The following is a 24,336-nucleotide window of genomic DNA, read 5'->3' as shown; positions in this document are numbered from 1 at the left end:
ATATCTACCCCTTGGTCCCATTTCCTGGTACAGGTTTGGAGACGAGGTAAGATGAATTTTTATGGCATGTTTTTTTACGGCTGGATGCCCTTCCTTATGCAAACCTCATTTGATAAGCTAATGAAGATGAAATGAATAATGGTGAATGGAACTGAGTAAGAACGTGGAAGGAATTGGCTGTGGCCTATAAATAGGAACTGTCCCAGTATTTGCCTGGAAGTGAAAATGAGAAACCAAATTTACACACTAGTCTTCAAATAGATAGACTCTCTCCTCATCAATGCCAGTTCTTCATCCATTTCTTATCGTCCCTAATGAGCTCACATTCTATTCTCCTGGGAATGCCATGTTTTCTTTTTTCTTGCTAGTTTCTTTACGTCGCACCGACACAGATAGGTCTTATGGCGACGATGGGACAGGAAAGGCCTAGGAGTTGGAAGGAAGAGGCCGTGGCCTTAATTAAGGTACAGCCCCAGCATTTGCCTGGTGTGAAAATGGGAAATCACTAAAAACCATCTTCAGGGCTGCCGATCGTGGGGCTCGAACCCACGATCTCCTGGATGCAAGCTCCCAGCCGCGCTCCTCTACGCGCACGGCCAACTCGCCCGGTAGGGAATGCCATGTTAGCACACTATTGACTCTTAGTGGGAAAATGCACAACTATATCAGGAATATTTTTTTTAAATAAATGATATTTGTTCGTGGTATCAACCTCTGCAGATCTTTTGCCACTACTTTCACCATATGAGAGGAACCTGTGTGTAAGTGTAATTGCGGAAGTTTAAAGTGTTGAATGTGAGGAAAAGAATGTTAAGGATGACACAAACACCCAGTCCCCAGGCTAGGAATATTAATCATTTACAATTAAAAACCCCTGACCCAGCCAGGAATTGAACCCGGGGCCGCCAGGTGAAAGGCGGACACGTTGCCCCCTACACCGCGGAACTGGACACACCAGGGCTTAATATGACAGAAACTTGAACATTTTCCCAGTTTGCTGACATACTTGCTTCTTCTCAATGTATTCTGGTTACTACCCTACCGGTTTCTGAAAACCTGGAGGAACTTATGACGTACCCTGTATATACAGGATGAATCGCCTAAAACTACCAATGCAAATATTCCCGAAACAATATGCAAAACTGATGCATTATTTACACAGAAAGGAAGTACATGTAGCGGCTCACAAATGTACCCCATTCAGCAATCCCAACAATGCTCAAAAAACTGTTTTTGAGCACTTAGTTTTTTTTTAACGGAACAATGCCTCTTAAACATGAAAATAAAAGCAGAGAAGATAAGAACCACAACTGCTTGTTGCAGGGACCTAGCACAAATAGTTCATGAAATATCATCATTTCCATTTGGGAGTGCTGTCTGTTCCAGTTGACCAGCCACTAATAGGGTATGTATGCTTACCTCGCCCATGTGCGTATGTTTACCAATTGTATTCAGAACTATGACTATCAGCCACAATACATGCTACCAGTTTGCCATGCAAAGATTGCTGCACATGACAAATTATTTTAGCATATATATTGTACCCTTTAGGTCCTTATTGAAGGATACCTACCTTCCTTACCTATCAGCAAAGTTCATGAGATCTGTCTCTTGGGTCGTTTCGGGTTCTTCGTCACTTGCTGAGGTAAAGGTAGGGTTCATTAATTCTAATCTATCTACTGGAATGAAAGGTCTATTTAAAGATTCCTATTTATTCAGGGAAATGAAGTAATTTACTATGTCAACGATGTCATAGTCAATTGTGTCCACTGGACACCACAATCATTTTTACATAATGGTCAGAACACTGGTGTGAGACTTTAACGTAATTGCCTGATGGGCATTCTTACTAGAAACCATTGTCTCAATTATTAATCATTTAAGAAAGGAAAGTCTGGAAATACTTAAATTCGGCTTCCATGTGAGACCACATGTACCATCATAGTGATTCGTTATGGTCCAGCCCTCGTAACACGAACTCTGGACTCTGAGTATAATTAAGGCCGTCCAATCGGTGTGTGCCACACAGTGGTTCTACGGCATGGACCCTTAATTGAATCGATGTGACCTGCGTCTGTGTCATGGACCGACATCTACTCTTCTAAGTTACTTTAAAGTCATTGTGGATGATGACCGCAAGGAAATGATGCTACAATGGCATATGGCCCTAATCTAAGTCACTGAGGTTGATGACCCCCTGACCATCCAAGTTTCTGAGCTGAAGGCTAAACACAATTAAGTTACATCGGTTGATGACCAAAGTTCCACTTTACTTATCCCCAGCACATTCACTGCTCAATCAATCAAAGTTCAATAATTACAACAACAACAATGCTCACAAACTTTGTGGCAGAAAATCCATTTCCTTCGGATATGTCCCTTTTATCTTTACTTTATTTTTTAATATTCCCCAGACAACAAATTAAAATTTCCAGAATGCATCTCCAAGTTATTCGCTTGATTAAAGTTATTTCAAAATGCGGTTCACTGAATTTAATAATTTAATAAATTTAAATGATTTATCGAAATGTTAAAGAACAGTAAATTTTATCTCCGCGGACTCTGGTTTCTTCACAACTTTCTACGCAGCTGTGATGTAAAATTCAATATTGCGATGTTTATCTGGCTGGAAAAGAATTTGTTACATCATTCATGTCCAGCTATATATCTCATCTCGCGATATCATGCTTAAAAATCTAATCTAATCCTAACCGTTTAACACTTGGATATCCTAATAATCTACGTACAAACCAAACAACTCGCCATATAATTACGATGTCATATCTCGTCATTACCATTATGAAATTTGCACACCCCTCACAGACAAACCGATCAATCACGACCATCGCTCTATATTTTGGACAACCCTGAAATTGGGTTACTCTGTTCCTTATACTCAAAGTTCATGGTTTCAAATGTTCATTACGTCCCCAATTACAGTATTTCACAATACTTAGATCATTACCGGCTATGAATTTTCAACTAAATCCAGCATTTTAACGTTTTCCTGGCCGAGAATACAGTACAATCTCGACTCCACTCCTATTCCCGTTATTATCCCCGCTGTCCGCTTAGGTCTCTCACCCCATGCTCGCTTGGCAGTTACAGAAACCACCCGGTTCGTTCTACCTGACTGACTTCTCAAAATGTTCCCTTTAAACTCTGCCGACATAATTAAACAAATACGATATTCTAACCAACAAAATGCACAGATTATGCTTCAAGATGCCCACACTAATTATACGCGTCGCCAATTATACCGCTATGGATTTCTATGAATTTCTTTCCATTCTCAACATTATAAATATTCCTCGGGCTATCATATCCCGGCTTCAATGACAGGACTCTTACCTGATTCGCACATCTCATCTTAACTCATATAAAACATTCCTCGGGCTTCCGGGCCCCGGCTTCAATGACAGGTCCAACCTGATTCACAAAACCAACCTCTGTCTCCCAGCTCCACAATTATCATCGACAAAGAACTGGAATAAAATCCTCACTAGAAATACCGACGCCTAATATCGCACAATGCATTAATCATGAATAACTTCGCATATGATATTGTATTTAATAACTTGATTTTTACGAGAAATGACTGAAACATTCTACTAGATCTTTTATTGTCAGTCAGACACGGTTTAAAATGGGCATTAAAAAAGAACGTTTCTCTCCGTGACCAAATTCATCCCCTAGGTTCTCACCCGACAGCGCGCTTCCTCTCGATTGAAAATGAGTAACCATGGATTATTATTATTAACGTCAAATTGCAGTCAGAAGAATTTTACGTCGAATGAACATCTTACTTTGACATCACAAAATATAGGCAGTACACTCACACGGATGACGATCTACATTGGACGTGATATCACTTCAGAACCCTATTCAATAACTTTTTACAACATTATACGGCCCTCGCAAAACTTCAAAATTTATCCAAGTGGAAAATAAAACCAATGACTCTTTTAGTCGTACTCTCACATTTACAAAACTTAGTAGGGCGACCACTGCGTCGTATATCCCCATGCAAATACACTTTTAGAAATCACGAGATGAGATATAAGAGGTAGTAAGATGGAAAGTCACATTACCTTATGTAGTCACACCATTGTTCGTCATAGGGCTCACCTGCGACCCTGGCATTTTATTTAGCCATTTTTACATTCATGGCTGTACATATCATTGTGTTTCTTCAGGTTTCCTGGAATAAAGCATAAAAAAAAAGAAAATACCCTTCACTTGTTTGCTGGGCGCACACGATGGACTATAATTATTTCGGCACACGAATTACTTAATCACATTAGAATATTTCAGTACTTTGACCGTCCTATCTGATACACTTATTTCTCTCAAGAAAACTATCTCCCCATGGAGTCAAGACTTAGCCGCAATGGCTAAAATCTGCAGTTGAACTCAGTCTACTTTCGTTGGTTTGATTTAGCAGAGCAGCTCAACAATTTTTCGTCCGCTTTGTATCACAAATGCCGGAGAAGGAAACTTCGTCATGGCGTCCCTTCATATTTATAGCAGTTACCCCCTCTCTTCAGGTCTCTCCCTTTGCCGCCAAGAAAAATTTTATAAATTTTCTGACTTACCTAAACTGTAATTTCAAGAGTTTTGAAAGTGACTACATGCTTGCTACATTTCTGGCGGTAGTGTTCATGGACATTTAAAAATTTTACGGGTTCGATTTGTGAGATGATTGACCTCCTTTGATAGGCACTATATTTTTTTGACTTGGCGTGGTCACGCCGGGTACACGCGCTTTGAAATAGTTCATAAAAATGACTAGAGATTCTTCTGCCGTCGACACGTGTGGTTGACGTCACGTACCCCATAGCGTGGGACCGAAGGTAATCACCCCCTCGTCACGTGTCAAATCCATGCTATCAAGAATCCAACTTTAAGTTTAATTTGTCATATTATGCATAATGTTCTTAGGGCACAAAGGTCATGGGTTCAATATATTTTACTGCAATTGCATTCCCCCTCAAATACAGCACTGTGTGCAACAGAATGTTCTCTAACATTGGTGGAAGTTTTTATGTTAGGAAGTAGACATGCTTGTTGGCATTTAGTGACCTGTCTCATTGCGGAACACACCGGGCGAGTTGGCCGTACAGTTAGGAGCGCGCAGCTGTGAGCTTGCATCCGGGAGATAGTGGTTTCAAACCACAATATCGGCAGCCCTGAAGATGGTTTTCCGTGGTTTCCCATTTTCGCACCAAGCAAATGCTTGGGCCGTACCCTAATTAAGGCCATGGCCGCTTCCTTCCCAGTCCTAGCCCTTTCCTATTCCATCGTTGCCATCGTCGGTGCGACATAAAGCAACTAGCATTACAGAACGAAGTCCAAAACACTTACATTTTTCTTTACTTTCTCTACTGGCATCTGTTGAGGCTTCTAAAAAGTGTTTCATAAGTGATGGACTGGAAATCCATACAGCTTTAACAGTTCTTAGACTCTAAGTTACCAACCTAATACTATTTTCTTTTTACCTAATTTACATAGTCTCTCATTTAAAAAACCAGCACACTTGGGGAGGCATACTGTATAATGAATACACCATATTTCTCTGAATCCACGATGACCCTGAATGCAAGACGACCCCCACTTTTTCCTTCAAACAAATTAAGCTTAAAAAGAGCTTTGTGAAATCATAATTTGAACTATAACAAATTTCAAATTTAACTTGAGAAAAAAACACAGAAGTATCATGTAAATCCTATCTACTTCCTTAATCATTTTCATTAGAGGTATCTGATACTACCTTTGAAAGTTCAGGGAATTCCTCTTCATGAACCGCATTCGTATCACATCTCGTGTTATCAGCATTCCGACTGCGTTTTTCGTGTACACACCTCACAATTTCATGTTCGACTTCTTTAAAGTGTCCTTGTTGCGGGCCACTGAATGCATTTTTTGTACAGTACGCATTTTAAAGCTATCTTTGTCTTTATGCTAAGGTCGAACATTGACTTTAGTTATGCCGTACTTTCTTCTGGCTGCACAATTATTCTTAATTTCCATGCATTTATTATAATAATCATTAACTTAAAGTTGGCATCATAATACTGACAAGAACCTACTGAAAATTTTCCAGCAATACCTACTGCAAGTGTCTCTACAATATGATGATCCATCACGAAAATATTCCTGCTGTCCATAAAACTGTTACTTTTATTAAACGTCAGATACAGTAGACGCATTATAACTCTGCCACTGAGTAGCCACGGCCTTTCTAAGAATTCAAAGGGTCGGATACTTGCCATTCCAATTCAAATGACTTTTCCTGCGCAGCTGGGGCTCGGAAGTACATTATGGTCAACCTTGCAGTTAGCTCAAGAGAATAATGTTTTGATGCCATTCTGCAGATGTGAGGAACGTTTTGTAGAGGCTAGTAGAATGTCATTCTCTCTTCACTATTTTCTGCGAACCAGTGACTTTACGCAGAGACACTGCACACCAGGCTGTCATGGCTAGCAATGTATAAGCCTAATAAAGACGCAGATGTTGAAGGTCAATGAGTTTTGTACGTGTGCATGAGGGGGTGAAGGGAAACAGCATTGTTACCATGGTAGCTGTCAGTGTTGTTCATTACTGTTTAGGTCACGAATGCAAGATGTCCCCTGATTTTTCACATGAAATTCTGAGAAAAAATGTCATCTTCGATTCAGAGAAATAAGGTAATTTGTCAAAGAAACTATGAAAAGTGGCAACACCTATAACCTTTTCCCTGGTTATGTGAACTGCAATTTCAAGCCAGAGATTGGCACATTGCCCTATTATTAAATCAGGAAATTTGGCCTGTCGTTGTTTTTATACAACATTGCTTGTACTAAGCATAACAAGCAAATCTCACTAAACTTTCTTTTAAATATAACTCATCCAATCCATAGGAAGACTAATAGGAGGGAATGGCTTCTTTAATTGAAGATCTTGACACATTTTGTAGCTCAGCAAGATCTCAGAAAAATGTACCTACTGGTGAATCAAATGACATTGCACATCTTAAATATATAACCATTTTGGTTTTAGCTGATTCATCTACCAACACACTTATTTTTATATTGTTTTTGATAATGTGTTCTATTATCATCTTTCTCATCCCTGTGGAAATATGGTTTAGAATATTTGTGCAACTTAATCTTCAATCCAGAATCCTTCCCCTCTACAAGTTATTATGCTCCTGTACCTGAATATCAACAGGCAGATCTGTGCAAGGCCCTTTTAATTTCCCTAACTTATAAGCAGTATGGAACATTCCAACAGTAGTATCAAGATGATATTGCATCATTTTGTCAATTCCTGATTCCAAAGTTTCACTGGCAGCTTCTTTTCTAATATGTTTTGGCCTTTCCATGGTGAAGAGAATTTTTATGAATAAAAGGTTTCTCTCTGAGGCTTGTTGGTTGATATCACTTCTAGCTCCATAATAGGTCACCTGACACCGTAACCATCCTTTATTGATTTGATTCCCACACCTAACTGTGGCTCCACACCCTGTTCAGTATATCTACTACATAATGAGCAGCTGAACTTCCCATTCTTAACAACTAACCGGCTATTTTCTTTCAAAAAGTAATTATAATGATCTGACCAGCATTCAGGACATTCCTCCTCACTGACTGAATAAGAATCTTTTGAGGCACATTGTTCTTGGACTAAGTTGTCAATGAATCCAGCAAATTCACCATCGGACTCATAATCACCATATATGGTAGCATTATTTTCACATTCTACAGTCTTCTTAACCTCAATATATTCGTCACATAATTTTGGTTGTTTTACTTGAACACCTACATAATCAGAGGTACCCCTCCCTCTTTTTTGTTGATAACCATTTAAGCAAACTCATTTTCATTTCATACCTACTATGCATGAATGAATATATTATTTAAAAACTACAGCACACACACACATATATAAGAATTGCAATAACATGAAAATTACAAACAATCTATCAGAACTATCAATCCAGCAAAAGAAAATACGTATTTGCAGGTGTGATGTTCTCTGGCCAATGAGCATAGAACTGTGTTCTCTGTACACGTGGTCTCTGGTGATCTTCAAATTAATGAGGGAATTTTAACCAACTGTCCACCTCTTTTGATGATGATGATTGTTCCCTGTGTGGTGGTACTAATCAAAAGTAGTTTCATGGTTCTAATACAATCATCCCTTGGACGCCTCTCACGACAAGCAGAGGATACCATGGGTGTATTCTTCATGATACGAAATGAAATGACAAATTAAAAGTTTTAAATCATCTACTGACCAACATAAGAAATGGTATGAAGAATGAATGGATGGATATGAAATTAAAACAATCAGTGGATCCTACCCAAAAAATATACTATTACTGACCAAGAGACCACTTTTAAAGCACAATCCTGAATCGAGGATGTTTGTTGTCTAAAGGGGTCCAAAATACAGGTCAATGGCCCCGCATAATGGTACTTATCGCTAGTAAAGGAGAACCATGGTAATTGTCTTGTTGGGGTACTAATCAAAAGTAGCGTAGACTCACGGTGTTCCACACATGACTGTACTACTCAGAAGTATTGGACGTCGTACAGGTAACGCCGACCTATGGTGTTTCTCACATAATGGCGCCACACATAGGCACCTAGGTGTACTAATCACGGGCGCCAGTATTCCCGTGGTGTTCCTCACATAGTGGGTAGTAAGCACAGGCAACGCAGACTGACGGTGCCACCCATATAGTGGTACTAAGAACAGGCAATGCCCGGACTCGTGGTGTTGCTCACAAGGGTACGACTCACGGGTACTGGAAACCCACAGTGACCCACTCTCTGCTGCTACTAATCACAAACCTATTTCGTACCTAATATAGTGGTACTACTCGCAAGTACAGGCAACCCATGGTGTTCCCTGTGTGGTGGTACTAATCAAAAGTAGTTTCATGGTTCTAAAACAATCATCCCTTGGACGCCTCTCACGACAAGCAGGGGATACCATGGGTGTATTCTTCATCTGCATCCCCCACTCACAGGGGCTAGACAGAGAAAAAGGAAGAAATAAGAAGGGATCCATCACTTCGAAAAAAGAAGTAACGGACGAAGAAAGGCAAGGGCCACGAAGGGCGTGAAGATGAAAGACTCCCTAGGCCTCAAATGCTCTAATACCGTCGGGGTCGGAAAAGAACAAGAGTTGACCAAGGGAGGTCAGACAGGATAGATGAAAGTGAGGAGCCTGGCACAAGTAAGGGGAAGCAATGCCAGATCTCAGCTAAGGGCCCCGTGGTCGCCAACCCACGCTCCCAAGTTGAGAGCCCCTTGGGCCCCGTTTAGTCGCCTCTTACGACAGGCAGGGATACCATGGGTGTATTCTTCATCTGCGTCCCCCACCCACAGGGGGTCCACCTCTTTTAAGAGTTTAATCAAATTAATGAACATAATTTTTACTGGAATGGCGTTCCCCCTCAAATACAGTGTAAGTTCCTATGTTAGGATGGAAGGTGACATGCTTGTTGGCACTCAGTGACCCATCTAGAAAACATCGTACCATGAGATGATGGTCCACTACTCCGCACCACACATTTTAACTTAATGGGCATTGACGTTTCATTTGCCGAAGCCAATGGGAATTGCTTACTGACCAAGAGTGCATGTGTTAAAAGGGAGTACTTCGCCATGATCTGTAAACATTGCTTTGTCCATAAACAATATACATGACAACTCTGGTGTACCATGTCTTAACATTTTCACAAAAACTGACAAAATTCTGTAAATCGTTTCCATACAGCTCTTGATGGAGGGACATGATATGGATGGAACCTATGATTGTGCAGAATACATAGCACACTTGCCCAATTAATGCCACCTTCCCTTATGATAGTCCAGGAGCTAATGTGGGGATCTACAGCACCAGCTGCTAGAACATTAATTTCACCCTCTTCTCCAGTCACTTGTTTGTTTCAGGAATGTTTTCTGAGATGTTACACTTTCGGTTTCATGTAGTTAATTAAAGTAATTTGGAAATAGGTGTCAAGTTGGATGATATCAGTCAGGATATCTCTCAGTGCACACACTACATGAAAGTATGGCATTCTTTCTGCATTCACTATACACTAGGATTACATCTGCTTTTATATCATATCTGTACCATTGTCTAGTTTAATCCTGTACGACTTCAATTTATGCAATACCACAAGGTACTGACAGGAAAGTTGCAACGTAATCCATATTACTGGACAAAAAATGTAACATTAACGTACACACTGGAAAGACAGGAGCCCCACATACCCTAGTACAAGCCAGTCAACTGGAGCAGAAAGCACTCCCAGATGGAAATGATGAAATTTCATAAACTGTTTGCATTAGGGCTGCAATAAAAGCCATTGTGATTCTAATAATCTCTCCCTTAATATTTATTTCAGTGTTCGAAATTCCAAGTATTGTTGGAATCGCTGTACGGGCTACATTTGTGACCCCCTGCATGTATTTCCATTTTGTGAAAACAGCGTATCAATTGCACATCCCGTTTTGGAACTACCTGTGGTGGTAATTTTAGACGATTCACCCTATGCATCTCTCTCTCCCTCTCATGCTAGAACACTTTTTACCAATTAATGGTTATATTCCATGGACTGCTGTTCTATGATGTGGTAGAGAATTAGACATGGAACGGAGGATACCGAAGGGGTATGCCATGCAAGAAGCGATTTCCGTAGAACTCTCATTCATAATAATGCACAAGTCCCAAATTAATACAAAGAGAATGTTTGACAACAGAGCTGGTCAAACTGACCCAGGCAGCCTGTGACCAAACAGTGCGAAGACTTAAATTATAATCCCTGTATATGAGACAATGAAATTATTTTAAATACTTACATAATTTACGACAAACTTATCGTTGCTTCAGATAATTTAGTCTGTTTTTTCTCAATCTGACAGTTAAGTCTAGTTAATTAAGTAATCAAATTAAAGGCATAATCAAAATAATTCAAATATTTAAAAAGAATGTCTTGCATTATAATTGCAGAGTATATTACATAATTTATTGTTGTAGCTAATTTTCTGTTGCCCTCATGCCCTGAAAATGAAAATTAAATGTTACTAAATAAAGTTAATATAAAATCTATCTTCGAACCCCTTACAATTGGTAGGGTACCTTTTTTTTATTTATTGTAATGCACAGTGTATCATCAAGCCAAGGTTTTCATTTTTATGATGTTTTGGCGCAGTTCTGATAAAATTCTCTTGTAGGCTGAGAAGGACTGTTCAACACTGCAGGAAGACACTGGTGTATTAAAAGATAAAACTTGCTGGGTGAAATATCTTCTGGGGGTTCTTCTTGTTCTCTACAAATGAGCTTGCAAACAGAAAATTTTAGTAACCTGGATTTAGTTTCAAGACTGCACGGAGTTTGTTCCGCCAGGGTATTACTGTTTCAATTTAGCATTCCTCACAACTGTTATGGATTCTTGAAGAGGATCCAAATAAAATTGCTCTGAATGTATGCAATATTGCTGACTACACTCGGTTCGCTGAATGCACTCTGAGAATCGCGTACTGATGCTGACAACTCAGGAGGAAATGAATCTACAATTTTCAGCAGAAATTAACAGCTTGAAGCCAAGTGCCTCATTATGTTACAATATGCTCAGGTGGCAAGGCTATGTGCTGTAATGTCCTTTGTAACATTAAACTATTAAACTCTCTTTGGAACTTTCACAAATGCTTTTATTGGACACTATTAAATTATTTACATTCATAAAATTACTGCTCACTTCTTCAGGACATGTAATCTGTGTACTCAACATGTGAAATGAACAGTGTTAAGGTAAAAAACTTGCAGTGATTTAGCGTCTTTCAACAAATAGGCCACAGCAGCTGAAACTAGTACTTTACCTGCTTGAATGCCTTCAGGCCAAATTACCTTCACTGTTACAAATTCTTGCAAGTGCTGCACGGTTTGTTTGTTCGAGGATTCTCAAACAAGATTAGGTGTGACTTTGATGGGGCTTCTCGATCTAGTTTCCCATCCCAAGGTGTCTATCGTTTCATCTACTGCGATCCAGATATAGGATTTCTGAGTACCACTTTAAATAGACGCCAGTATATCCTGGTAACACTCGTTCAGAAAATTCTTTCGAAGTGTAGACTCTTTCAAGAAATGAACGTTATTCCAGCACCAAATTTGTTCCACGGAATGTTTGCAGCTACCACTGCCCGGCACATATCATTAAAAAATTCACTTTCTGAACCCGACTGTCCCATTTGAGTCAAGAGTACCTGCTTCAAATACACACAATCTTTTTTTGTTTGTGTGCAATGCACTATGTACTTGTTGGCCAAGTTAGGACTTCATGAAACACACTATAGTTCTGATACACACTTGGCACATTACCACTTTCCTATCCACTGTAAAACGTTTCTCAGTACTTGACAACAATCTTAGTTTTGATGCAAGACCAAATGTAACTGGAACCGTTTTTAACAAGTCCACTTTACATAAGTTAACAGACTAAACAGAACACCACTAATATACACTGATCAGCCATCACAACTTAACTGGTCAGTTGAGGTATGAGGATGCAGTGTGTCAGGCTGAGTGACTTAGATGGTTAGGGCACTGGCCTTCTGACCCCAACTTGGCAGGTTCAATCCTGGCTCAGTCCGGTGGTATTTGAAGGTGCCCAAATACGTCAGCCTCGTGTCCGTAGATTTATTGGCATGTAAAAGAACTCCTGCGAGACTAAATTCTGGCACCTCGGCATCTCCAAAAACCGTAAAAGTAGTTAGTGGGACGTAAAGCAAATAAACTATTATTATAGGATGCGCCGTGGAAAGTCCATATGCCATTTTCATCCCACAGTCTTACCTCTGCCAATTTTTTTTTTTTACAAGTTGCTTTACGTCGCACCGACACAGATAGGTTTACGGCGATAATGGGACACGAAAGGGCTAGGAGTGGGAAGGAAACAGCTGTGGCCTTAACTAAGATATAGCCCCAGCATTTGCCTGGTGTGAAATTGGGAAACCACGGAAAACCATTTTCAGGGCTGATGACAGTGGGGTTCGAACCCACCATCTCATGGATGCAAGCTCACAGCTGTGCGCCCCTAACCGCACAGCCAACTCGCCCAGTGCCAAATTCTTTGCATTCTCTTGTGCCTTAGGCTTTCTTAAAAAATTTTTTCTCTAACTCCCACATAATGGGACTTATATTTACCTGACACCCGAACCTAGCCCCTCACTAATAGCTTGGTTTCAATTTGTAACAAGGTTAAATGACCAATGTAATGCAATGCAATGCTCATGGCCACCCAGGATCCTGAGAAGGGATTAGTGCTATTGTAAGGAGTGGAGGCACTTGGACCTACTGTATTTCACAGACAAAGTGTTGGAAATCCCAATTTTGATTGAACTATTCTCTTAAGCCAACTTTAGCACATGAAATATTTTCTACATGAGAGGAAATTTGCCAATTATTTTACTAGAGTCTGAAAAATAAAACTGAAACCTGTTTTTTTTTTTAAATTTTGAATAATTACTTAGATACGTACAATTTTGTTACATTCTTCACATATGTAATATTACTAAGACTATATAAAAATGTAAAACTACTACAAAATTTGCAGACATATTTCATTTCTGGTTGTGAACAAGGAATGGAATATGCCATTACATAGGAATCCAGAACATAATAATATAAGACGTGTTTTTTAAATAAGGGTCGTTTTCTCGTAGATGCTAGTAGTTCGCGCGCACATCGGCATGCCTCGGGAACAATGGTGCTTAGTTGCAGCTCTGTTGCTAACTTGTAGGCTTCTGTTCTGTGCTTGCTCAAATGTTCAAGAATATCGACTCACCTGCCACATGCCAAACTATAAGAAAGCTACGCAGAGCGATAAAAAACAAAAGACGTGGCATGCTGACAAAGGGAATTCTCATTCTCCACGACAATGCAAGGCCTCACACTGCAGCTCAGACCCGAGGTTTATTGGACACTTTTGGCTGGGAAGTTTTAGACCACCCACCCTACAGCCCTGACCTTACGCCGAGCGATTACCATCTGTTCCGCCACGTCAAACTTCACCTCAGTGGCAACCACTACAATATGCTTACAATATTGTGATTTTTTATATCCCACCTTTTCAATACAATTGGTTTTATGTTGTTAGATCATAATGCTACAACACTGTTTTATAGGGACATGTTTCGCTTGAATTTCAAGCATCCTCAGCCTACATAATCATCTCAAGGTTAAGACCTTTTTAGCCAAATTTTGAACATTCGAAGATACTATGTTTTGGACGTCAATATCTTTAGAATTAATGGTTATTCCAATTTTAGTATAGTCATTCATATTGTTAAACTTTTAATGTGTTCATAAATTCCTATGTTTATATATTTTATTACTTAATTTTAGAATTATAGTTAAGCACAAATTTGTCAAAGCAAATCTCTTAACAAAGCCAGTTTGTTTAAAACAGACAGAAAAAAATACACACATACAAATAATGCTAGACTTAACCAGCACCTGAAATAGAAATACTGAATTATTTCTCCATAAAATATAAATAGACAGTAGCTCGCCACTGATGATATTACCTGGAGTCCCAGATCTCCATGTACATGTAAAATTTCAGCGATTGAGCTCTCCTGTGCTATGACTTCCTTCAAGCGTGCATACTCAGTAGCGTTCAGATTCATTCCATGACATGAGGAAGGGGCCCTCATTCCAAATAAACCAATTTCTTTTAGTCCTTCCAGTGTGCTTTCTGGGATGCATCTCTCCGAGTTAATTATTTGTGAATCGACTGAAAAATTAAAAAGTGGTTGAATGATATGGAAATATATTCTATTGATTTAATATCATATGAATGTTACTGAATGCAAAAATAATTACCTCATCCATCCATTATGAAATTATACTACAGGTATACAGTACTAGAAATAAATAATGGCAAACATCAATTGTCAAAGTCCCAGGTAGAAGACACTGAGCATACACAACGACGCAAAGCACCGTTTACACATCAGCAAAGACTGAGAGACTGGTGCGGTAAGTCAACTGTTATCGTATCACATTTTTATCAACAAAAAAAAAGAAGCAGTCACCTCCGTACAGGCCATTAAGGCCCTTGGAGGAGTGGAAGGTAAAGGCTTCCACCATTGTTAACCTCGGCACATGATGGGGTAGAGTGGTTAGCTCTATGCCCGGCCGCCTTTGCCCCCAGGAATTAACCTGGTACTCATTTTTGGTGTAGGCTGAGTGAACCTCAGGGCCATATGCACCTCCGGAAGTGGAAATCTAGTTTCTTAAATGTTACGACTTCCTGACGGGGATTCAAACCCACGTCCTTCCAGGCGGACCGAGCACGCCTTTACCACCTCAGCCAGGCAGCCCCTTTAATCAATAATCCAGAATAAAAAATACCAAGGTCTAGCATCAGAACAAACAGATCACATCTCGTCAAAAGTAGTCAAAGCAATGTCTAGTTCGAGAGAAAGATGACACTAGTAATATATGCATGGCTTCGCGTCAAGGGTCCAGTGATAGGGTGCACCCTCTAGAACCCCGAGGCCAAAGGTTCAAACCTTGCTATGACAGTATAAATTTATTTTTATTTTTTCATTTTTCACAAAACATTACACTTACAATCATTCGATTTTACTATTACTGACAAGAAATCACTTTTCATTTCTATTTTCACATGCGTTTGAATATGAGTTACAATAATGTACAAATAATAGCCAAATCCCATTCACTGATCACGAATTCTCCAGATCCAAAAGACCTAGAAAGCTGCAATTAAGAAAATAGTTCCATCATTTGCTCTATAGGTATACTACGAAAGGATTTTTCAAAATTCAGCTTCTGCCCTAGATTTAGGCCCTTTGCCAAAACAGCCAAAATCCAACTTGATGTACAAGGATGAGACAAAGTTCATTTTAAGTCTTATGACGCGAGGAACAAATCTTGGTTAAGTCTCTACGGAACACCAAAAACCACATCTTAAGGATCTTAAAACCAACAGTTCTGAGATATTGGCACCACACTGCCAACAACCATTTTCAAGATACTGGCACTACACTGCCACCACTCTAGGTTAAAGTGCTGGAGAGCAGATATTGACATGCTCATGAATGAAGCAATCGAATCATTACAGCTTCTGCTTGGGCAGATTGCGTAAGACACACAGAAAGATTGCAGGAAGAAGATATCCTGCGAGAGAATTTTACAGTGATCACTGACAGTAGCTCATTTAAAGCAATACGAAGAGATGTCCTTCTGCGTGCTGTTGTCTCATTTACAGCTATATGATGAGACAGACAGCTTTATACTGTTCACTGAACTAACTTTTATTAGTTATACACCTTCTTTTCTCCTTTTCTTTTCTGTTTTATTTATTTGTACCAGGCAGGTTGGCCATGCGGTTAGGGACACACAGCTGTGAGCTTGCATTCGGGAGATAGTGGGTTCAAACCCCACTGTCGGCAGCCCTGAAGATGGTTTTCCGTAGTGCTGACGATGTACCTTAATTAAGGCCATGGCCTCTTCCTTCCCACTCCGAGGAAAAAATTGACAGTAAAAGTGAAGAAAGAGAAATCATCATGGGTAGACATGGAATAGGAAAAGAAAATAATAATGGTCAGAGATTCATAGACCTGTGCAGTAATTCTGGATTGGTTATAGATGGATCACTATTTCAACATAAGAACTGCCAAAAGATCTTGTGGGTGTTACCTGATCTCTGGACAGAAAACCAAATTGATCACTTGGCAATAAGGAAAAGACTGAGACATTCACTCCTGGATGTGAGGAATAAATGTGGAGCAGATGTTGGGAGCGACCATCACCTTATGACTGCTGACATAAGATTGAAAATGGCAGCACCAATAAAACAGGCAACTGTACAAATGAAACTTTTCAACTCAGGGAAATTTGGAAAACTTGAAATGCAAAATGAAATGAAGGTACAAGAACATCAGAAAGTAACTTTCAAATGCAGTGCTATAGTTCTGTTTGTGAAATATTATTATTAGTTTTTTGTATTAACTTTTTTTCTTGTGATGTTCATTTACATACTTTGTATCATATATCTCTTCACTGAGTTTGTACAATGCCAGAATTTCCTTTTGACAGGTGTTAAATACAATTGAAAAAACAGGTTTGAGGCCCTCCCTGAACAACCAGATGAAGAAATAAATGTAAATGGAACACAGTCAAGGAACTCTTTCTTGACACATGTAGGTTTCAGAGAACCAGGGAAGAAAGAATGGATATCAGATGGCACTTGGGAATCAATCCAGAAACTAAGAGGGTGCAAGGCGCTGTTCAATTCCAGTACAACAAGAAACCAGAAAGCAGCAGCAATGACAAAATACAGGGCGGCCTACAAGGAAGTTAAGAAGAAAGTGCAGAGATAAGCAGATGTTTACAGATCAACTGGCAACACAGGCAGAAGAAGCAGCAAGACTTACTTTTTACAAACTTTATACTGTTACATGAAAGCTCTCTAGGAGGAACTTTTCGGGGGAGAAACCACTCAGAGATGCAAATGGAGTAGCCTTGAAATCTTAGACACAATACGTGGAAAAATGGAGACCAGCAATTCATGGAAGTACTCAATAATCTCAGTGAGGAAACAAGAACTGAAGAAGGTAAAATTATTTTGGAGGATCCAGATATCTCGGTAGAACCACCAACACGCCAAGAAATTGCACAAGCAGTGAAACATATTAAGAGTGGCAAAGCACCCGGTGTAGATAACATTATCTCAGAAGTCCTAAAGGTAGATCCAGATTTAACAGTAGAAATCAAGGAACCACTTCTGACACTAACATGGAACAAAGAACACCTTCCTGAGGAAGGGAAGAAGGGAGTCCTCATCATGATGTTGAAGAAGGGTGACCTCTCAGACTGTAATAACTAGAGGAGAATAACACTGCTCTCATATGGGGGAAAGCTGATGTCAAGGAGTGCCGTTGATATGAGACTCCATCAAGAACGAACAGGTTTTAGAGACGGTCGGTCAACTGTAAATCAGACTGACACACTAAGGTTAATCAGTGAACAATTTGCTGAATATCAGACATCTTTGCATATATTTTCCATTGATTTTGAAAAGGCCTTTGATTCTATCAACCGGAGGAAAATGTGGAGGGCTATGGAAAAGTTCAGAATCCCACAAAAGATAGTCCGTTTTAAACAGGCAATGTATGACAGATATACTTGTCAAGTAGAACATAAAGGGAAGCTGTCTGAACTATTTGCTCTGAAATCTGGAGTAAGACAAGGATGTCTACCATCGCCCATTTTGTTTATCATGACACTGAATTGTATGTTGAGGGATGCAACGAATAGAAAGCGTGGCATACAGAGGAGACTAAATACCGAATGGAAGAGTTGGATTATGCAGATGATATCTGTCTTCTTGTAGAATGCTTTCAGGACATGGAAATCAAACTGAATGACTTAAAAATAGAAGCTAAAGAAGTAGACTAAAATATAAATATCAAATAGACTAAGTAAATGCACATAAACCATTATAACAATTCTAGCTTGACTCTAGATGGAATGGATATAGAAGAGTAGAGGAATTTTGCTACTTAGGAAGCATGGTCAGCCAAAATGAAGGTGCTTTTAGAGATATGGTGAGTCATATAAATAAAGCCAAAGAAGCTTTTGCAGTTACAACCAATATGGAGATTCCCTCACATTTGCAGAAAAACAAAGCTAAGAATATTCAACTCAAACATTATACCTATGTTACTGTATGGAAGTGAGACCTGGAAAGTTTTTTTTTGTTATGGGCTTTACGTCGCACCGACACAGATAGGTCTTATGGCGACGATGGGATAGGAAAGGCCTAGGAGTTGGAAGGAAGCGGCCGTGGCCTTAATCAAGGTACAGCCCCAGCATTTGCCTGGTGTGAAAATGGGAAACCACGGAAAACCATTTTCAGGGCTGCCGATAGTGGGATTCGAACCTACTATCTCCCGGATGCAAGCTCACAGCCGCGTGCCTCTACACGCACGGCCAACTCGCCCGGTACCTGGAAAGTGACCATAGACATTACCACAAGGTAACAGACCTTTATAACTCGTTGCTTGTGGTACATTATGAGAATATGGTGATCAAAGACCATCTCAAACAAGGACCTTCGGGAGGCCACAAGTCAGAGTCCCATATAACAACAGATAATGAGAAGAAAATGGAGATGGATACGGCACACCGTGAAAAGACAAGAAAGTATCACAAGGCAGGCACTGAGTTGGAATCCGCAAGGTAGTCACAGGCAAGGCAGACCGAGGATTATCTGAGACAGGAAGATAGCTGGAGCCAACAAGACATGGAGAGAGGTAAAAGCATTGGCGACAGATAAAACAAGCTGGAGAAATTTTGTCAAGAAATTAAAAGAAATAAGTCAAGTAAGTCATTCCTTGATCATGATTAAAGTCTGAAAATTCCTATCTACTAGCCACATATGGCCACAAGATGGTAGACACATATAATCTGTTTCTGCTACAACATGAATGCCAAAAACCAGGATCATTTACTAGGCCACACACTTATAGTTCATGTTCTAATGCCCACTCAACAAACCTTATTTAAGAGAGAAATTATGTTTTTCTACAGTAGGCCAATTTAACATATGCCTATGCTCTGCAGCATTCAGTACTGAAAATATTATCCATTTCACCTGAGATTGGTTCAGTATACAATTTCCCCCCACTATAAACTGATCAAACATCCAAGTTTATTACTGCAGACTTCTCTACGATTCCTCATATTCATAACAACATTCACAGCACGTCTATGTGTAGCTATACATGTAAGGTGAGATGGGGCAAGAGCATCCCTGGTCCACAATATATTTGTCCATTTGAAACTCGTTGTGACATCTCTTGGGGAGTTGGGAGAGTTGTCTTGCATTCATTTAACACTAGATGTTGCGGGTGAAGTCAACTAACAAGCAGTTGTATAGGCCAGTTCCGGAAGTAATGCTGTCAACTAACCATCCGAGTTCACCGTGCTTTCCGAATCCATGTTGTATTTGGACCACCTTTCACTGTAATAACTTCATTTATGGTAAGTTTAAAAGCTAAAAGTATACTCTTTTCATTAACATATTTAATCGTAGAAATACCACGTAACTAACTACAAAAACATGAAGGGTTGCCCTTGCTCTGTCAAAACAAGTATGCAGGGTAAATTTGTTCATGCCCAATAGGGTAAGTGCGTGGTGGGGTGTGCACTTACCCCGTCCTTTACTTGCATACTTTTGCGTTTAATGTTTTTGGTAACTTTCACTATTTTACTCTATTTCAGATACGAATCAGCTCTGAATTCATTTGCATACACAATGGTATGTGTTTATGTGCAGAAGACTGCCAGAGGAGGAGGTTATTTGAAAGATGACGAATTCAGCAATTGCAGAGGTTATGAATGATAGATATGGCACTAAATCAGCAAGTAAACGATTCAACATTCCTCGTAGTACATTGGTTGACCATGTTAAGGCAAGACGCAGAAAGAAATCAACAAACTTTGGTCGTCCTACAGATTTATTCCTACAAATAGAAACTAAACTGGCTGAAGGATTAAAATACATGGAAAAATACAGCTATGGACTATCTAGGAAAGACATTATTTCCCTGCTAGGGGAATATGTTCGCAAAATGAAACAAAAATGCCATCTAAGGAGGGACACCCTAGAGCTGGCGCTCTTTAAGAGACAACATAATCTTTCAATAAAAAAAACACAAAGTGTCAAAATTGCACAAACGATGAGTTGTGATCCATTCATTATATATGAGTACTTGAACATTTTGAAGAAAACATTAGAAGGCTCTCAGAAAAACCGCACTTGATATGGAATCTCAATGAGACCAGATTTTGCAAATATCTCTCTAAAACCAATGTAGTTGGATTGAAAGAAGCTGCATGTACAAGGACAACTAGTTCGTCAGGGAAGGAGAATATCACAGTCCTATTTTGTTGTAATGCAAATAGCGATAAGGCCCCTCCATTAATAATTTTTCGAGGAAAAAATGTACGGGACCAATGGACAGCACCAGCAGGAACTGGATTTCCAGGCACGACATACGCAGCTACAGCCAATGGCTGGATGGAAAGTGATGTTTTTGAGAACTATTTTCAGAAAAGTTTTCTTACATGTGTTGGAGAAGAGCGACCAGTGCTTCTAATGCCTATATGACGGCCATTCAACTCATGTAGGTCTAAAATTGATTCAAATGGCTAGGAAAGAAAATGTGGTGATAATCAAGTTGCCACCCCATTCAAGCCATCTTTTACAACCGTTAGATTTGAGTGTCATTAAGTCTCTCAAAACTCGCTGGGTTGAGACACATCGTGGCAGAGAAAACATATTGGGCAGAAGCTTCCAAAGAGTGAATTTGCAAAAATGGTAGGAAACATATGGAATGAAATACCTAGGGATGTAATTTGCAATGGGTTTAAGAAAGGTGGAATCTATCCCTTCAATGATGCAGCAGTACCAGAAGAGAGATTTGATCCAGCAGCCCTTAGAAGATGGAAGTTAAGAACAATATCTAACAATAATAGTGTCAGTGCTTTGGCTGCTGAAACTATCGCTTCATCATCAGGAGACGACAATATTGTTAGTGCTTCAACAACTGAACCCATCCCTTCAACATCAGGAGATATCCAGCACAATGAACCTGTTGCTAGTATTAATGGCAGGCATCAAGCAAGCACTACTTTCGAGGAATTATTACTAGCTTCCATTGAACAATCCTCACCGGGTGAAAAGACAAAATGAAAGAAAATTGCTATTGGTGCTGAAGTTCTCACAAATGATGTTATCAAGCGAATTATGATGTGGAAAGAAAAGGTGGGAAAGGGAAATGAAAAGAAGAAAGAACGAAAGAAGATCAAGAAACGTACAAAAACTATTGTTCATGATTCGTCAGATAGTGACATCTGCACCCCTCCTCTGAATTCAAGTGATGGCGACTACCTGTCCCAACTTGTAGAGCAAGAATTGGATGATTTGGAGGATGTTCAATCCGGGGAAGAAATCCATCTGAACGGAGATTAGGAGACTGGATCTTTTTAAATATTTGTGGCAAGAAATTTACAACACACTTTGTGGCACATATCTTATCATTTAATGATGAAGGAAACCCTAGAGTTAAATTTGTTAGAAAGGCTTCTGAAAGCTCGCACACCTCGGCTTTCACGTATCCAGACAATAAAGATATCAGTGATATTTTAGAAGACGTAATAGTGTCTATTCTCCCTCTGCCATCTGTAGACTGCAGGGGTAAACTGTTGTTTCCCATTTCCTTTACTCAGAACAACATTCAGTGAATGGATGAAAAGTGAAACTTAATTTGACGATTTTTTTATGACGGACCATGAGTGAAACTTACTTTTGATTTATTAATAAGTAGATTTAAACACATCATTAAGTTATGTAAATGAATATTTGCAGTGACAATGTTAAATTTTCGTTTCCTTATTTTAAAAATTTGATAAACAATTCTGAATGTGCCTTGATACAGTGTACCTTCTGTCAACACTTATTTTCCTTGTAACTTATTTGGTGTAACTTAACTTGAGTTTACAATTTGTTTTTAGTTATTGTTAAGTTAATACATTGCTTTGAAAGCAACTTACTTACTAATAAATGTAAGAAAACGCCAGTTTTTGTCTTTAATCTTCATATTCTTGTGATGTTTTTCCAATGCTGTAATTCTGCACCTTACACACCCCAACATACTAAGTTGAAGAATTTAATAGAAAACCTAACTTTATAAATGTTGAAATATGCATGTGAATTTGCAAAAATGGTAGGAAACATATGGAATGAAATACCTAGGGATGTAATTTGCAATGGGTTTAAGAAAGGTGGAATCTATCCCTTCAATGATGCAGCAGTACCAGAAGAGAGATTTGATCCAGCAGCCCTTAGAAGATGGAAGTTAAGAACAATATCTAACAATAATAATTGCCCCACAATTAGGTGTTATACATTTAGTGGAAGAATACAGGCTAGAGATACACTTGCCCCATATCACGGGGCAAGTACGTAGGCCTATCCTGGACATTATAGTGATATTTAATTTCCTAATGGAATATGCATTCTCGAAGCATACATTCAAGATGCAGTAGCCACACATAATTAACCAGTCAATATACAGAAGAAGTCTTGTTTTGGTATTGCAATCAGTTTAGATGCACTTGAAATTCAAAGTTGCACTTCCATTTTTAGGGTATGCACTCATCCCAACACACCTTATATAACAAAAAGTCTGAAATGAGAGTATTGGTAACAAATGTAGAGCGTATTAAATACAATGAAAACAGGAAAAATACAGAAATTACATAACTACAACATCTTGAAATATAAAATCGGTAACCAACCTTCCTGTCTAAAAAAAGACTCCAGTAAATTTACTTGTCCCTCCAAGGTTTTAAGGGCGTCTGGTTCCAAAACTTCTGGGAACGTAAGGACATTAACATCATATTTCCCCAAAAATAAATCATTCACAAATGCACTTCTCTTCTCAAACTTGGGTTTTAAATCCTCGTTAAGCTCGGATGTTCCTAAATTCACCGGCAAAGTACTTCCCAATCGTACACATATATAAGGAGAAAGTAGTGAATTACTAGCATAACAGCGACTAATACGTGATAAACTTCCCCACATTTTTGCGGACACAAAACCTAACCTCACCATTCCTCACAACACACATAGAAAAATCTACGTTCCATAAAGCTGATTCGACATAACAACGAATAAACACCTTTTCCAATCAAAATTAAAAATTAAGACAAATTACTACCAGTATACTCAATACTACAGCCTCACATCTAATAATTACACTTTCGGAACTTTTTAACCCTTCCGCGAAACTTAACTAAAAATAAATGACATTCAATATCTAATAAATGCAGGTGTCGCCAACAGTAGAAGGCCAAAATCTCAGAATGTACCATACAACCAGAGCCACGGCTATGCATACAACCATCGTCTATGTAAATCCAAAATGAATTTCGTTTACACAATTAAAATATTTACTATACTTCGTATAGGGATGGGCCACTCGATCGCCTGCTCGAGCAGGCTCGAGTGCTGACGTCACGAACTGGTGTGTCGAGCGTGGTCGAGCCAGATCGAGCAACACGGAATTCCCTCGTGACGTAGGCTTGCATGTGCGCCAAGCAGGAGTGTGTTAAAGCCACAATTCCGTCTGCACTCATTCGAGTTGATATTCACTATATCCCTACAGGTACTGTGAAGGTTGTATTCGAGAGTCAACAACTTCCGAAAAGTGTGTCCATTTTTAAAGTCATGTTAGAGGTTCA

At 39.3% G+C, this 24,336-nt stretch overlaps 1 protein-coding gene across 2 annotated transcripts in view; it reads right to left on the bottom strand.

Moving 5' to 3' along the window:
- Positions 1 to 24,085, bottom strand: part of LOC136864274 (complex I assembly factor ACAD9, mitochondrial) — a 161,092-nt gene extending 137,007 nt beyond the window's left edge. The window contains exons 1-2 of one of the 2 annotated variants that reach the window (XM_067141048.2): positions 23,392 to 24,085; positions 14,583 to 14,791 (exon numbers count right to left, since the gene is read on the bottom strand). In XM_067141048.2, the coding sequence (XP_066997149.2) occupies positions 14,583 to 14,791; positions 23,392 to 23,707 (525 nt within the window). In that variant the 5' untranslated portion in view covers positions 23,708 to 24,085. The remainder of the gene's footprint in view (positions 1 to 14,582; positions 14,792 to 23,391) is intronic. The other variant, XM_067141047.2, reaches the window with a different exon arrangement.
- Positions 24,086 to 24,336: the final 251 nt, after the last annotated feature.

The sequence above is a fragment of the Anabrus simplex genome, chromosome 2, assembly GCF_040414725.1.
Source record: "Anabrus simplex isolate iqAnaSimp1 chromosome 2, ASM4041472v1, whole genome shotgun sequence".
NCBI classification, from domain to species: Eukaryota; Metazoa; Arthropoda; class Insecta; order Orthoptera; family Tettigoniidae; genus Anabrus; species Anabrus simplex.
Note: the sequence above shows the minus strand (reverse complement) of the source record. Positions and strands in the feature narration are given on the sequence as shown.